Here is a 14934-nt window from a genome sequence, read left to right as displayed (position 1 = left end):
TTGGAGACCGGGCGGTAGTTAGCCAACTCATCTGGGTCCAGGGAAGGCTTCTTGAGGAGGGGCCTCACCACGGCCTCCTTTAAGGCCGCCGGGAAGACACCCTCCTGCAAAGAAGCGTTGACAATTCCCTGGAACCAGGCTCGTGTCCCCTCCCGAGCTGCCAGTACCAGCCAGGAGGGACACGGATCTAATAAACATGAATAAACAGAATAGAATAGAATAGAATAGAATAGAATAGAAGCTGGAAAGGACCTTGGAGGTCTTCTAGTCCAGCCCCTTGCTCAAGCAGGAGAACCTATCCCATTTCAGACAAGTGACTATCTTGTCCCTTCTTAAAAACCTCCAGAAATGGAGCACCCAAGATTTCTGGTGGCAAGCTGTTCCACTAGTTAATTGTCCTCACTGTTAGGAAGTTTCTCTTTAATTCCAGGTGGCTCCTCTCTTTGATTAGTTTCCATCTGTTGCTTCTTCTCTTGCCTTCGGGTGCTCTGGAAAATAAGTTGACTCTTCTTTGTGGCAGCCCCTCAAATACTGGAAGTCTGCCACCATGTCCCCCCTAGTCCTTCTTTTCTCTAGACTGGCCGTTCCCAAGTCCTGCAGCCGTTCTTCCTATGTTTGAGTCTCCAGGCCTTGGATGGTCTTAGCATGCATTTCCAAGTTTCTAATCAGGGATGTGCAGAACTCATTGTTCTCAAGACTGAATACTATGGTCCTCTTGGCTTCCTTCTTCTCTCCAAATCCACCCAAGAGAAGCGTGCAAAACTCCTTGAATTGGAACCAGCCCAAGTTTGGACTGAGTGTGAAAGGGACACACTTCTTCCTTAAAAGCACCTTCAGCTCCACCCAGCAGATGCTTCCACATTGACTGAAACGGCTCAGATGATACTCGAAATGCAAATTTTGCACTCAAAAGCCGGGCGTGCATTGATTTTGAAATAGTTGCAAATGGTTGGTTGGAGACTGGGGGGCGCCAGAGATGCCAAATGAGGCTGGGGGCAAATCTCTGCGTTGTCCTAAGTGACCGAGCTCGGTTAGTGGTAACTTGGGGTTCACTGGTGTTTGGGGTCCAGTGGGGCTGGCAAGCCCAGCTGACTCTCAGATGACCATTTCCTGGGCTGAACTGCAAAGGTCGTTGGCAGTGCTGCCTTTCTTCTCCCCCCCCACCCCGTCCTGCCCGGCCCCTGTTGGCACCGGGGGAGGCCAAGTGGGGAAAGCGCTGGCTGAGATGGGTCCCCCACGGGCAGCAGCGTTGAAGTTCCTGCTGCGGCTTTCTGGTTTTCCCCCTCCGGTGTCTCCTGTGGGGCCTCTGCTTCCTTCCCGGAGATCTGGCTGCCAAATTCTCTACGGGAACATTTGCAGGGGGTGGAATTTGGCTCCTGACCCCTCCTGTCCTCCTTCCTCGCCCAAGGCCTCCTTGGGATTTTCCCTGGACCCCTTCCTTCCTTCCTTCCTTCCTTCCTTCCTTCCTTCCTTCCTTCCTTCCTATATCCTTCCTTCCTTCCTTTCTCTCCTATATCCCTCCTTCTTTCCTTCCTATTTCCTTCCTTCCTATATCTTTCCTTCTTGTCTTCCTATTTCCTTCCTTCCTTCCTATATCCTTCCTTTCCCTTTCTCTCCTTCCTTCCTATATCCTTCCTTCCTTTCTCTCCTTCCTTTTCCTTCCTTCCTTCCTATTTCCTTCCCTCCTTCCTATATCCCTTTCTTTCCTTCCTTCCTTTCTCTCCTTCCTTCCTATATCTTTTCTTTCCTTCCTTCTTTCTCTCCTTCGTTCCTTCTTTCCTATTTCCTTCCTTCTTTTCCCTTTCTCTCCTCCCTCCCTCCCTCCTATATCCTTCTTTCCTTTCTATTTCCTTCCTTCCTTCCTTTCCCTTTCTCTCCTCCCTCCCTCCCTCCTGTATCCTTCCTTCTTTCCTTTCTATTTCCTTCCTTCCTTCCTCCTTCCTTTCCCTTTCTCTCCTCCCTCCCTCCCCTGCCGGCCCCCCCTTGTCCCACTAACCTGAGTGATGCTGTCCCGCATGGTGGGAGAACGGCCACGCCGCGTGGTGGTGGTGGCCATGGTGGTGGTGGTCTCCATGATGGTGGTGGACATGTCCGCCAGCAAGGTGGTGGCCGTGGTCTCGGTGGTCATGACGGACGGCACCTCGCCCACCAGCCGCAGGTTGCCCTCCACCTTCACGTTGGGGTCGCTCTCGGCGGCCAAGGAGAGGACCTTGAGCCCGTTGTAGTACAGCCCCGAGACCTGGCCCTGGAAGGGGCGGCCCTGGTCGCGGCCCCCGATCTTGATGGCGGCCTGGCTGTTGAAGATGGTCAGCTGGCGACCTGCCGGGAGGAGCCAGAGAGAAGCAGAGAGAGAAGGGGAGAGGAGGTGAAAAGGGTGCTCAGACGCAGCATCCCAACGCGAGAGCTGGCTAGGCGGCCCCCCCAGCGCTCTCCCCATCTGCGCGGGGCTTCCTCACACCTTGACCTTCTGACCTTGCTCCACACCTGGCCCCGGGCCCTCCCCTGAGCACTCCCCGAGTACATACGACAGCCTGAACCCTACGCTGAGCATTTACGCTGTGCCCCCAGCGCCCCGGCCAGGGTCCCGCTAACCAGGCTTAGCATGTCGTTCCAATGCAGCTAGCAGAACCCTTCGATGGGGACCGGGTGGGAATCCAGCCACCAACTCCACCTACTCTTCCTTTCTGCCATGTGCTACTAACTCCAGGGAGCATTTGCATCTCCAGTGTCCTTATTCATCTCCTTAATGGCCTTCCTTCCTTCCTTCCTTCCTTCCTTCCTTCCTTCCTTCCTGCCATCCCTCCTCACTCTTCTCCTACCCTTCCTCTCCTTCCTTCATTCCTCCCTCCCTCCCTTCCTTTCTTCCCTCCTCTCTCCTACCCTTCTTCCTTCCTTCCTTCCTCCCTCCCTCCCTTCCTGCCTTCCTTTCTTCCCTCCTCACTCTCTCCTACCCTTCTCCTTCCTTCCTTCCTTCCTTCCTTCCTTCCTTCCTGCCATCCCTCCTCACTCTTCTCCTACCCTTCCTCTCCTTCCTTCCTTCCTCCCTCCCTCCCTTCCTGCCTTCCTTTCTTCCCTCCTCACTCTCTCCTACCCTTCCTTCCTTCCTTCCTCCCTTCCTTTCTTCCCTCTCTCCTACCCTTCTTCCTTCCTTCCTCTCTCCCTCCCTTCCTTCCTTCCTTCCTTCCTTCCCTCCACCCTTCCATCAAAGCCTCTGGGCCAAGCAGATGGGATGCCCTCCCTCCTACCTCCACCCCAGGTGACCCCAGAGACCTGGGGCTGCCCATCTGCTGTGGGAGCGAGGAGGACCCTCCCCAGAGGTCTGGCAGAGTCCTTGACCGAGCCTGCGGCCCACAGAACCCAGCGGTCTCCTTTCCGATTAATGGGGTGAATTAGTGGGTCTGCTGCAGTGTCCAGCCTCTCCGTTTCTTCCATCCTTTCTCCCTCCCCTTCTATTTCTCTCTCCCCCCTTTCTGGAAAGAGATTCCTGCTTCCCCTCCCCCTCTGTCACTTTGCTGAATCTCCCCTGGAATATCGCTGGACCCTCCTAACCCGCTGCCCATTCCGGTTTAGCATCCAGGCAGACCACAAGCGAGTGGGGACAGAGCAGAAGAACAGAGTTGGGCTTCCTGACTGGAGGCCAAGTCTGGAAATAAACCCTGAATCCTGACTTAGTTTAAGACCCGTTCTCATTTTGCAGGGCCCCAACTCTCATTCCCCTTTCAAGCTCCTGGACCCACTGCACACACACACACACACACACCCCGCTGCGTCTTTCTGGCTGGCTTTTCACCAGGCGCACACTCGCTGGGAAGCTCAGCAGAGGCGTTTGCTCACGACGTTGAGCGTGCAACGTTAACCTTGCTGTACGGGTAGTCCTCGGCTTACAACCACAACGGAACCCCAGATTTCTGTTGCTAAGTGGGACGTTGGTTAAGTGAGCTTGGCCCCCATTTTAACGAACGTTCCTGCCACGGTTTGTTAAGTGGATCGCTGCGGTTGTTTAATTAGCAACGGAGTTGTTAAGTCAATCCAGCTTCCCCGTTGACTCGGCTTTAGTCAGAAAAGGTCCCCAAAGCACTGGGACGCCGCCACCGTCATAAATGTGAGTCGGTTTGCCAAGCGGCCGAATTTTGATCACGTCACCATGGGCATGCTGCGACGGTTGTTAAGTGTGGAAAAACAGCCACAAGTGACTTCTTTCCGTGCCGTTGTCATTTCGAACGGCCACTAAATGGACTGTCGTTAAGTCGAGGACTATCTGCATTGAGTTGGACTGCTTTATGGCTTAAAGCACGTGGCTGGCTCAGGAATTCTGGGAATTGAAGTCCACGAGTCATAAAAGAGCCAAGGTGGCCTACCCTTGGCTTAAAGGATGGGGTGAATCCATAAAACGGGTTCATTCTGTCCCCTGGTGAACAGAATTATGTGTCCCTTAGGCCAGAGGTAGGCCACCTTGGCTTTTTTATGACTCGTGGACTTCAACTCCCAGAATTCCTCAGCCAGCCACGCTGAGGGGAAAGAGAGAAGTTTCCAAGCTGAGCCATGCTGGCTCAGGAATTCTGGGAGTTGAAGTCCACGAGTCATAAAAGAGCCAAGGTTGCCTACCCCTGCCTTAGGCAAATAAAAATCCCTCAAACCTCATTCCCAGGAGACCCTAAACTCATATGCAGCTGTGCACATGGGTCATAGTGGATCCGGGATCCATTTGATCACTCTACGATGCCTTGAGTGCAGAAAATGGATTATGGTTCAGGATCGAAGTTCAGCATCGCCCGTGGCAATCAGAGGAGGCAAAGGGATGGGAAGCCCGTCCATCCTGGCCGAGCTACCCATTATTTCTCACAAAACAAGACCGGGTCTTATGTTAATTGTTGATCCCAAAAATCCATTAGGGCTTATTTTCCGGCTAGGTCTTATATTCGGGGAAATACGGTACTAAATGCCTCCGTCTGGCTGACGATCTTAACTGGGGCTTATTTTGGGGGGGGGGTATATTACGAACGTCCTGGGAAAACAAATCACGTTAGGGCTCGTTTTTCCAGTTTGGGGGGGGGTCTTATTTTCGGGAAAACAGGCTACGTGCTGATTTGGAAAGCAAGCTTTACAAAACTCTGGTGAGCGGTGGCCAAAATGGATGGGGTGGGTAGGTGGGTGGGTGGTCCTGCTAGGATTTCCCCCACCAGTTGGGGGTACGCTGCCGTTTCCCAACCATGCAAAGAATTCAGGTCCACAGTGGAAGGCACCCCCCTCCCCAAATCTTCCCTATCTGGTTCCAATTTCGTCTCCCCCAGCCTCAGCCTGTCAGAGGAGACAAAGACATGGCTGTTAAGTGAATCACTGCCATTGATAAGTTAGTAACTTGGTTGTTAAGTGAATCTGGCTTCCCCATTGACTTTGCTTGTCAGAAGGTCGCAAAAGGGGATCACGTGACAACCCCCCGGGACGCTGCGGCGGTCATAAATATGAGTTTCTAAGGACCTGAATGTAAGTCAAGTGATCACGAGGATGCTGCAACGGTCATAAGTCATTTTTTTCCAGTGCCATCGTAAGTTCGAACGGTCATTAAGTGAACTGTTGTAGCTCAAGGACGACTTGTACTTCCTAAATCAGCAAAATGAAACCCATCACTGCTTTTGGTGTTTTTTTTTCTTCCCTTCCTTGAAAAAATTTGCAAGCGGATCTTTTCAACCCTCTCGCCTCTCTTTTTGGCTCCCTTTGGTTTGGAAAACAAGAATATTTTTTTTTATATTTTACGGGCTTATTTGCTCCAGGGTAATGGATCAGGCCCCAAATAAACAACTTCCTTGCAAGGATTCAAGTCCTCAAGGATTTCACACACACCCTTCCCATTTGGTTTAGCTAATTAGTTTTGGCTCTTAATGGGCCCTTTTCCTCCAGATTTAATGTTTCCCGCTGGCGTGTTTATTTTGCCTGTCCCTCCAGGGGCCCTGTGTACTTTTCCACATGTGTGCAGAGGTGCATATATGAGCTGATGATCCCACACGTGTTGCTAGGCATGAGACAGATTGGAGACCAAGCTGAGATGCTACAATGAAATAAATGCACGGGAGTAAAGCCAAAGGGCAATTTTGTTGTTTGATTGCAAACCAAAGATGTTTGTGTGTTTGTGTGTCTATGTGCATGTCTGTCTACAAGAGAGACACAGAGAGAAAATAGCACCACGGCCAAATCAAACATCTGTGCAAACTAAGAGGATTTAGCAATCTCCATGAGTAAATCAGGAACAAACCTGGCTAAGTAGCTAATATAACTCCCCCATTGTGTGTTTGTGTAAACCTTCATTATTGCTCAGGCTTGCTGGCACTCCGGGAGGCTCATCGCTAGAGCCAGATTCTTGCCGCAATCCTTGTGATGCTAAATGGAATGTGAGGATGGGTGCAGAGACCACCCAAAACTTGATCACCTGATTAATTTACTTTGTGTAAGAAAGTCAAATCATAAAGTAATCCAAACAGGTTGGATTCATATCTCTCTCTCTCTCCTCTCTTTCTTTATCTCTCTTCTCTTTCTTTCTCTCCTCTTTTTCTCTCTCCTCTCCTCTCTCCCCTCCTCTCCCTTTTCTCTCCTCTCCTTTCTCTCTCCTCTCCTCTCTCCTTCTCTCTCACCCTTTTCTCTCCTCTCCTCTTTTGCTCCTTTTTTCTCTCCTCTCCTTTTCTCTCTCTCCTTCTTTCTCCCTTTTTCCTCTCCTCTCTCCTTCTCTTTCTCTTTTCGTCTTTCTCTTCTCCTCTCTCCCTGTTTGTCTCTGTCTGTCTCCCCCCCCCCCATCTCTCTCTCTCACACACACACATACACAGATGGAAAATGAACTGAGCTTAGCAGGTTGTGCAAAGGCACACACCCGGTTTCCACCGGCCTATTTAAGCGCCTGGTGTGAGCCCAGCCGGTGGATATGAGCCAATGGGAAAGTTTTGCCCTTGCAAGTTCCCGCTGGGCTGATACTGTGGGTTGCAGCACAAAGTAATTGTGAGAATAAATACAGGTAGCCCTCAACTTACAGTAGAACTGTTTGAAGTTACCATGCCACTGAAAAATGCGACTTGTGACCGTTTTCACACTTATGACCGTTGCAGCGTCCCCAGGGTCAGGTGATCAAAATTCAGAGGCTTCCTATTTATGACGGTTGTAGCGTCCCAGGCTCATGTCATCCCCTTTTGCGACCTTTTGCGGTCTTGCCATTTTTCCTAGTGGGCAAAAAGTTAGGAGGACTCAAACATTTCTTCCGGTGATAAAGCAAAGACTAGATCCATGGTGGCGAATCTATGGCACGCGTGCCACAGGTGGAACACAGAGCCCTCTCTGTGGGCACGCGCGCCATCGCCCCAGTCCTAGGCCTTCAGCTGGGTTTTATAAAACCTTTTCGCTTTAGGCCTCATCCGCGCAAAAAAAAAAAAAAAGGTTCAATCAGTCAATTTCAACTTCTCACGGGGAAAAAAAAGATCTCGCAAAGTTGGAATTGATTGATTGAACTTTTTAGTCCCACCCAGTCTGCTGTTACCACTGCAGCCACGCCCACCCAATGGGCCACACCCACCCGGCACCCGACGATGCATAAGTGGGTTTTGGGTTGCAGTTTGGGCACTCGGTCTCTAAAAGGTTCGCCATCACTGGACTAGATGAGATGGTTTAGTTTGGAAAGACACAGCTTCTGAACCCAGGCTAAACAAATCTGAGCCCACGATGGTGGTTTGTTGTTTTGGCATCGGTTATGGGGTGGAGAAATTCGCCAGCCCTTTGCTGGTGGTCTGCTCTCCACCGAGCCTTTATTCCCAACTGGATACAGGTTGCACCGATTCACAAGGAACATTGCTTTTCAAACCACCATTCGGGAATATGTTTTGATGCGTGAAAGCGGTCGATGGTGGTTAGTCAATATAAAGCAGCTAAACTCAAATGTGGAAATCCAGCCGATGAGCCTTTCATCTGGTCTTGCTGAGCCCAACAGTCCCAGCAGGCTGGGGATTATGGGACCTTGGAGGTCATCTAGTCCAACCCCCTGCTCAGGCAGGAAACCCTACACCATTTCGGACAGATGGCTGTCCAGTCTCTTCTTTAAAACTTCCAGTGTTGGAGCATTCAACGCTTCTGGAGGCAGGCTGTTCCACTGGTTAATTGTTCTAACTGTCAGGAAGTTTCTCCTTAGTTCTAGGTTGCTTCTCTCCTTGATTAGTTTCCACCCGTTGCTTCTTGTCCTGCCTTCAGGCGCTTTGGAGAATAGCTTGACTCCCTCTTCTTTGGGGCAGCCCCTGAGATACTGGAACACTTCTATCATGTCCCCCCTCATCCTTCTCTTTGTTAAACTAGACATACCCAATTCCAGCAACCGTTCCTTATATGTTTTAGTCCGTCCCCTAATCATCTTTGTTGCTCTTCTCTGCACTCTTTCTAGAGTCTCAACATCTTTTTTACATTGCCCTTCCAATTGAGGATAATATGTAAATGCCCAGCTGTTTTTCCTGTCCTGCAATTTTATTTTATTTTTTAACTGTGATCAGTGGTGTGAATTCTCACACATTTGAGCTGGGAAATTTTAAACATGCGAGCAGAAAGCCTCAATTCCATTAAAGCACTTCCCTCCAAAGCCAGAGGGAAAATCCCTCCCCAAGATTTTAGCAGGACACAATGGCCCATTTTAAAAAAAAATAGATATAACCATTTCCCCCATTTTTGGAGTGTGTGTGTGTGCACAGCACAGGTGGAACAGAAGCTTGAGGCCTTGCAACCTTCCTAGAACTATGAAAAACAAGCAGAAATCATTGCTGTCCAAATTAGCTCAATTTTCCCAGGGAGAAAAGGGATGTGGGAATGGTTTGGGAAAAGGACACACCCCAAAGGCTGACCCTCGCTCTCTGCACCCCAAAAACGTGGCCCCATCCTGCATACCCCCTCGTGACGGAAAGAAAAAAAGTGCATGGAAGAAAGTGCTGTTTTAATAACAATAAAGAGTTACTCACATACATTTATCCTCTGTGTTTCCTTTTATTCTCCACATTCCTTCCCCATCTTTAGGACCCCCCCACCCCCCTTTTCACAACCCTCTGAATTTCTGCTGCTTTTTCTTCCTTTTTTTTTCCTTCTCTCATTTGTTTTTTGTTTGTTTGTTTGTTTGTTTTTTTGGTTACTCGGATGCTTTAGAAGTCCCTTTAATTATATTTTTGTTGGTTTGGTAACTACAGCCTGTTTAAACCATCAAGGCACCGACATTAAAAAATATACATTTAAGAGGTCCCGTTCTCCCCCGCCGCCCCCCTTTAGAATAATCACCTGCCGATGATTGTTAAGCCAGTTGGAATTTAGCGGTTAAAAAAGCGGTTTAGTACTTTGGTTTGAGTTAAAAAGCACGTTAAAAGTGTGATTAGATGGTTAAGTTATAATTTAGAAATGATCTTTCTGTTCTTTGGGTTGTTGTTTTTTTTTTTTCCTGTTTTGCTCATTCCTTCCCCGCTGAGTTTAAAGTGTTAAAGGTGCAGCTCTCGCCCCAAATGGGTTAGATGCGTCGTTCAAGAAATTTAATAAACAGAGAGATTTTGTTAAGCTTCAAAACTGATGAGAAGAGACAAAGAGGAAGATGATGGTGGCTACGTTACTTAGGGAAGCAGACCAATATGCTGACCTCTCGGTGGGGAAAAATTCAGGGAATCACCTCTGAGAGGAATTCCTGCTTCATCCCACACCTTCCCCACCTGCTTACAAGTCCCTGTGTCCCTTTTTCATCTTTTCCTGCTCAGCTGACCACCTGATGTCTGGGCAGGTGATTGATGCTGAAGGAGAGGCGGTCATTCCAGCGGTAAACATCTCTCGCCAAAGTCACAAGAGGGGGAAACGGTCCATCAAAGCTAAAAGCAACCCAGCTTGTGATCTCAGGAAGGCTGGGAGAGGAAGGCCTGAGAAGAAGGAACATTTGGGGGGTCTTATGGAGCCTTGCAAACAAGTGTTTCTCAACCTCGGTAACTTTCAGACGGGTGGGCTTCGACTCCCAGAATCCCCCAGCCAGCAGGCTTTAAGACGGGTGAACTTCAACTCCCATAAATAAAACAAAAGCTAAACGAACAAGGGGTATAAAATTGGAGGTGGGTTTGTCAGCAGCAAATGGGACAAAAAGCCTGGCTGGGGGAATTCTGGGAGTTGAAGTCCACCCGTCCAAAAGTTGCTGAGGTTAAAGAAACGCTGCGTTAGAACAAGGTTTCCAACAGAGTCCCTTGTCTTATTTCAGGCCTGTAACTTTACCGATTAGACTACCTCCAAAACAGCTCTCCCCCTTCTCCAATTTGAGTCAGGTGATGCTTCAGAGCCCCCCCCAACTTGGCTGATCTCCAGAAGTGTGAATTTCAACGCCTTAATGCCGCCAGCTGGCGTGACCACCGGAGAGAATTCTGGGAAGTGAAGTCCATGCTTCCTAGAAGAGCTTCCATGCTGGATGCTCTGCGATTCTCAACCTCAGCAAGTTTAAGACGGATGGACTTCAACTCCCAGAATTCCTCGGCTAGTATGTTGGTAGGAGCATTCTGGGAGGGTTGAAATCCACCCATCTTAAGCAAATTCTAGCAAATGATGCTCCAGGGATGCTTCTCTCGACCTTCTGATCCAAAACGGCCGATTCTTGGGACTCACCATTCGACTTCTTCATTCCTAAGAGTGTGTATGTGTGTGTGTGTGTGTGTGTTTGTGCGTTGCTTCTTTGCAAGAGAAGCTTTGTGACAAACGTCTTCAAGATGAAATGCTATAAGCAGCCATAAGCAGCTGCTCCCTTCCTCCCATCTCTTTGTGTCTCACTCATGAGGACACGAGCGCTCACACGCGTGTGGCGTCGGCGCTGCTGGTGGACCTGGCGAAAGAGGCCTGCACCCCAAATCTGCTCCCTGCCCATCAGATTCCCCCCCCCCTTTTCACAGAAAACGCAGCCCTATTTAGGGAGACAATCAAACCGATGTGTCAATGAAGACTCAATCATCCAGGCCAAAAAGTGTCTGTTTAAAGGCTGAATCATGGCAACTGGACCAAACTTGGTTTGGTTTGGTCCAGTTGCTACGATTCGACCTTTAGAAACCAAAGCAATCCTGGCCAATAACTCTTCTCCAGCTCCCCAACTTTGCCTCTGCTTAACTTAGGGGTCTTCAAACTTGGCCCTTTGATGACTTGTGGACTTCAACTCCCAGAATTCCTCAGCCAGGCACATGTGCCTGGCTGAGGAATTCTGGGAGTTGAAGTCCACAAGTCATCAAAGGGCCAAGTTTGAAGACCCCTGTCTTAAATCTAACAAACAAAATGGAGGCTGGCTGAGGAATTCTGGGAGTTGAAGTCCACAAGTCATCAAAGGGACAAGTTTGAAGACCCCTGGCTTAACTGGCTGAGCCATCTCTCTGCAAGCAAGAAGGGAAGAAGGCGGAAAGGGGAGAGGGAGCTATGGGGCAAGAGCTGCACCTTTAAAACCTTGTTGTTGTTTTTTACTTGTTTGTGAGTTAACCGGAATTATTAATTATCATTAGTTACCTTTGTCGAGTAGCCATTCATCTACTACTCGACCGAGTCGATACGGTATTCTTTGTCTAGCAATCGCCAGCCGTTCATTATCAGTGTTCCCTTCAAAAAGTTTAGAGAGAGATTTGCAGACGGTTAAAAAAGAGAAAGAAAAAGAACACCAAAAAAAAGTTAAAAGAAATAATAATAATAATATTAAAAAAAAATTAAGAAGAATAGAGAGAGAGAGAGAGATAAAAAAAGAGACATATACGCCATCTGGAAGGTCAAAGGTCAGAGGTTAGCAAATTTAGAGAGGTCAGACTACACTCCAAACAGCAGTTTAAGCAGTTGGATCAAAAATTAGCGGTTAAGTTTTCCATTAATTCCTTTTTTTGGGGGGTGGGTGGGGGGGAGGGAGGGAAGGGCAGTCTGTTTGGGGGGGGAGTTTAGCGATTTTAGCCACAATGAATAAAACACTAGTTATACGGTTTAGTTTAAGGGTTAGGATGAGTAGATGGAAGTTAGAAGGCTTTATGTAGCCCCGGGGAAAGGGACCAATTCTCCCCAGGGCCTTTTTTTGTTGTTGTTGTTTGTTTCCTTTTGTTTTTTTTTAAGCAAAAAATTAAATTCACTTTATTAGCCGACTTTATGTTCTACGTCACAAAATGGCGGAAAAAGCAACATTGCGCTGTCAAAACTCTCTCCCAAAAGTTTCCTTTCCCAAACCCATAGGACTGTCGTTTTGGTCCCCCCAGCTTTTTGGTTTAATTTAAGATTCCATGTCCAGGTTGGTTCCCTGCCTGCCAACTCCACCAAAAAGCAATCTTCCCTTCCCCTGTCCCACCCACCCCCACCATTCGGTAACCCACCCACCCCAAAAAAGAGAGAGACCCCCTTCGGATTTCTCCCGCTTTGGCATCTGAAAAGGGGCAAAGGAATGGAGTTACCAAAATAACGACAGAGGGGGTCCAAAGGCTGAGAGTGAACCAGGCGTTTTGGGAAGGTGATGGTGGGCAACAAGCAGACCCAAATTTGATATCTTTTAAAAGTGAACGCACAAAAGTTGGGCTTCAAGAGACGGGACAATCTTTTGAAGCTTCCCCCCACCCCGCCCTCTTCCAATTGTTTTCCCCAACCGTCACGTTTTAAAAGAGAGTTAGAATCACACACCGTGGACCGTCGTTTCCCACATCCGCGATCTTGGAGAGCTGCGCAAACTAGTAGCTTGAGATGGGATGGGCGGCCTGGTTGGGTTCAAAACACAGTCCGAACAACCAGCCTTGGGAGATCTTGTCCCCAGGTTGTCTATGGAGATTCTCAATCTTCCAGGCCATAGTTATCCCAAAGGTGCTTTTTCACGAGGACACTGGACTTTCTTGTTTTTCTTGGAAGAGGTTTAGCTTCTCATCCAAGAAGCTTCTTCAGCTCTGATTGGATGGTGGGGAATGGAAGGATTTATACTCCTTGCAGACAGCTGGTTATTTGCATTCTTTTTAGAGAGTCCTTGAAGCCACTTGGAGGTTTACCTGTATCTTCAGGGTCATTTGAGTAGTGAAAAAATGGGAGTGGAACACACAGTCCTTTCAGCAATTCCAAGAAGGCTCCCCATCCATTTGCACCACTCAGGTGATCCTGAGGACACAGATAAACCTCCAAGTGGCCTCAACGGCTCTCTGAAAGAAGGCAAATGACCAGTTGTTTGTTTTTCTTTGAAGATGTTTCACAGTTCACCGTTCACCTGGTCTAGAGGCAGAAACGGAGCCAGCCACACCCACCATGAGGTCCGCCAAATATGGCCAAAAGATTCCTGGCTGGAGATAAGGCAGGACTCCGGATCCCCAAACTGTGCTGAAGGAAGCCGCAGAGGAGAGGGAGCGCTTCAAAAATGGAAGAAATAGGTTCCTTCCAAACAACGTGCCACTAGCACTCCCGGACGTTGTCGGCTCTATGAAGTCCCAAGTCCCAAGAAAGGCGGGCGAGCAACTGCTGCTTCTCGACGGAGTGCAATATTTGTTGCAAAAGGAAACCCAGGGTTCACGTTTCCCTGGCTCTGGGAAGGCAACGCAAGTTAAGGGTCTCTTAAATGAGTGCCAGCGAGGAAGCCATTTTTGAAAGCAGCAGATGGGAGGCTTTGGGATGTCGCAAAGCTTCTGAGATCAGGAACGGCTTGAGGGATGGACGGAGAAGTTGGCAGGAATCTGCTAGCAGGCAAAAGACCCGGTTGGAATGGTTGATGTTTTCCCAAAGACGTATAGATCTTCCATTGGGGCTGGACAATAAAGACAAGTCTTCTGGAACTCTAGGAATGTGGTACATGCTGTATAGGAGTTACTAAGCTGGGAAACCAGAGACTGACTGACTGACTGACTGACTGACTGACTGACTGACTGACTTCCTTCCTTCCTTCCTTCCTTCCTTCCCTCCTTCTCTTCCTTCCTTCCTTCCTTCCTTCCTTCCTTCTTTCCTTCCCTCCTTCTCTTCCTTCCTTCCCTCCTTCCCTTCCCTTCCTTCCTTCCTTCCTTCCTTCCTTCCTTCCTTCCTTCCTTCCTTCCTTCCTACCTACCTACCTACCTACCTACCCTTCCTTCCTTCCTTCCTTCCTTCCTTCCTTCCTACCTACCCTTCCTTCCTTTCTTCCTTTCTTCTTTCCCTCCCTCCCTGTCTCCAGGCAGCAGTGGGAATGTATTTAGGGAATATCTAGCAATCAATCTCTTGGCTGTGGTGGACAAGGCCCACTCTTGCCCAAGATGTTCAGGTTTGTCCTTGTCCTCCTCCTCCCTGCACACCCCACTCTCTTCTAGCACTGATGATGTTAGCTAGTTGGGTAAAGAAATGTCTGCAAGAAAAGAACCAAGCTCAGAGAGCACCTAGGACCCCACGGTCCTCCTCCTCCTCCTCCTCCTCCTCCTCCTCCTCCTCCTCCTCCTCTGCTCCCTCACACTGCACTGCCCCACACCTATGGAACTCTTTCCTAGTCCAAGCCACATTTCTGAGGCTCGGGTCTATTTGGGGAAAAGTAGCTGGGGAGGATTGTTTGGTAACACATGCCATTTTCTGCACTGCAACTGGGTGGTTTCCCTTCCCTAGAGACGAGTCTTCCTTTCCATTTTCCAAGAGGGGGGGACTTCTCAGCAGCTGAGCCAGGATAGAGCTGCCCAGCGAAGCTCAGAGACCCTTTCCTGGGGGGGGGAGGGGAGGAATTGAGGGGCTGAGGGGTACTCCCCTTTCCAAGCCCCGTCTCTGCTTCTCAATCTGCGTGCAGCAATTCAGTCCCCTAATTAGAGAGAAGTCGGGGACTTTTCGTGCTCTCATTAGCTTCCGTATTAACCAGCCGATTAACATCTTTTAATTAAAAATACGCCATCCTCAGAAAGTGACCGGAGTCTGCAATTAGGATCCGGCTCTACACTCAATTTCACAGCTGGAGTCTTATCTGCACGGGACTGGGAGGCCCGC

The 14934-nt window shown here is 49.1% G+C and overlaps 1 protein-coding gene across 1 annotated transcript in view; it reads right to left on the bottom strand.

The window, feature by feature from the left end:
• The window catches only part of NRXN2 (neurexin 2), a 253526-nt gene that overhangs the window by 15717 nt on the left and 222875 nt on the right, over positions 1 to 14934 (bottom strand). The window contains exons 19-20 of the mRNA XM_029284646.1: positions 11509 to 11598; positions 1997 to 2319 (exon numbers count right to left, since the gene is read on the bottom strand). Coding sequence (XP_029140479.1) covers positions 1997 to 2319; positions 11509 to 11598 — 413 coding nt within the window. The remainder of the gene's footprint in view (positions 1 to 1996; positions 2320 to 11508; positions 11599 to 14934) is intronic.

Source organism: Protobothrops mucrosquamatus, unplaced genomic scaffold, assembly GCF_001527695.2.
Source record: "Protobothrops mucrosquamatus isolate PMUCROS unplaced genomic scaffold, P.Mucros_1.0 scaffold787, whole genome shotgun sequence".
In the NCBI taxonomy this organism is placed as follows: Eukaryota; Metazoa; Chordata; class Lepidosauria; order Squamata; family Viperidae; genus Protobothrops; species Protobothrops mucrosquamatus.
The sequence above is the reverse complement of the archived record's forward strand: the minus strand, read 5'-3'. Positions and strand labels throughout refer to the sequence as shown.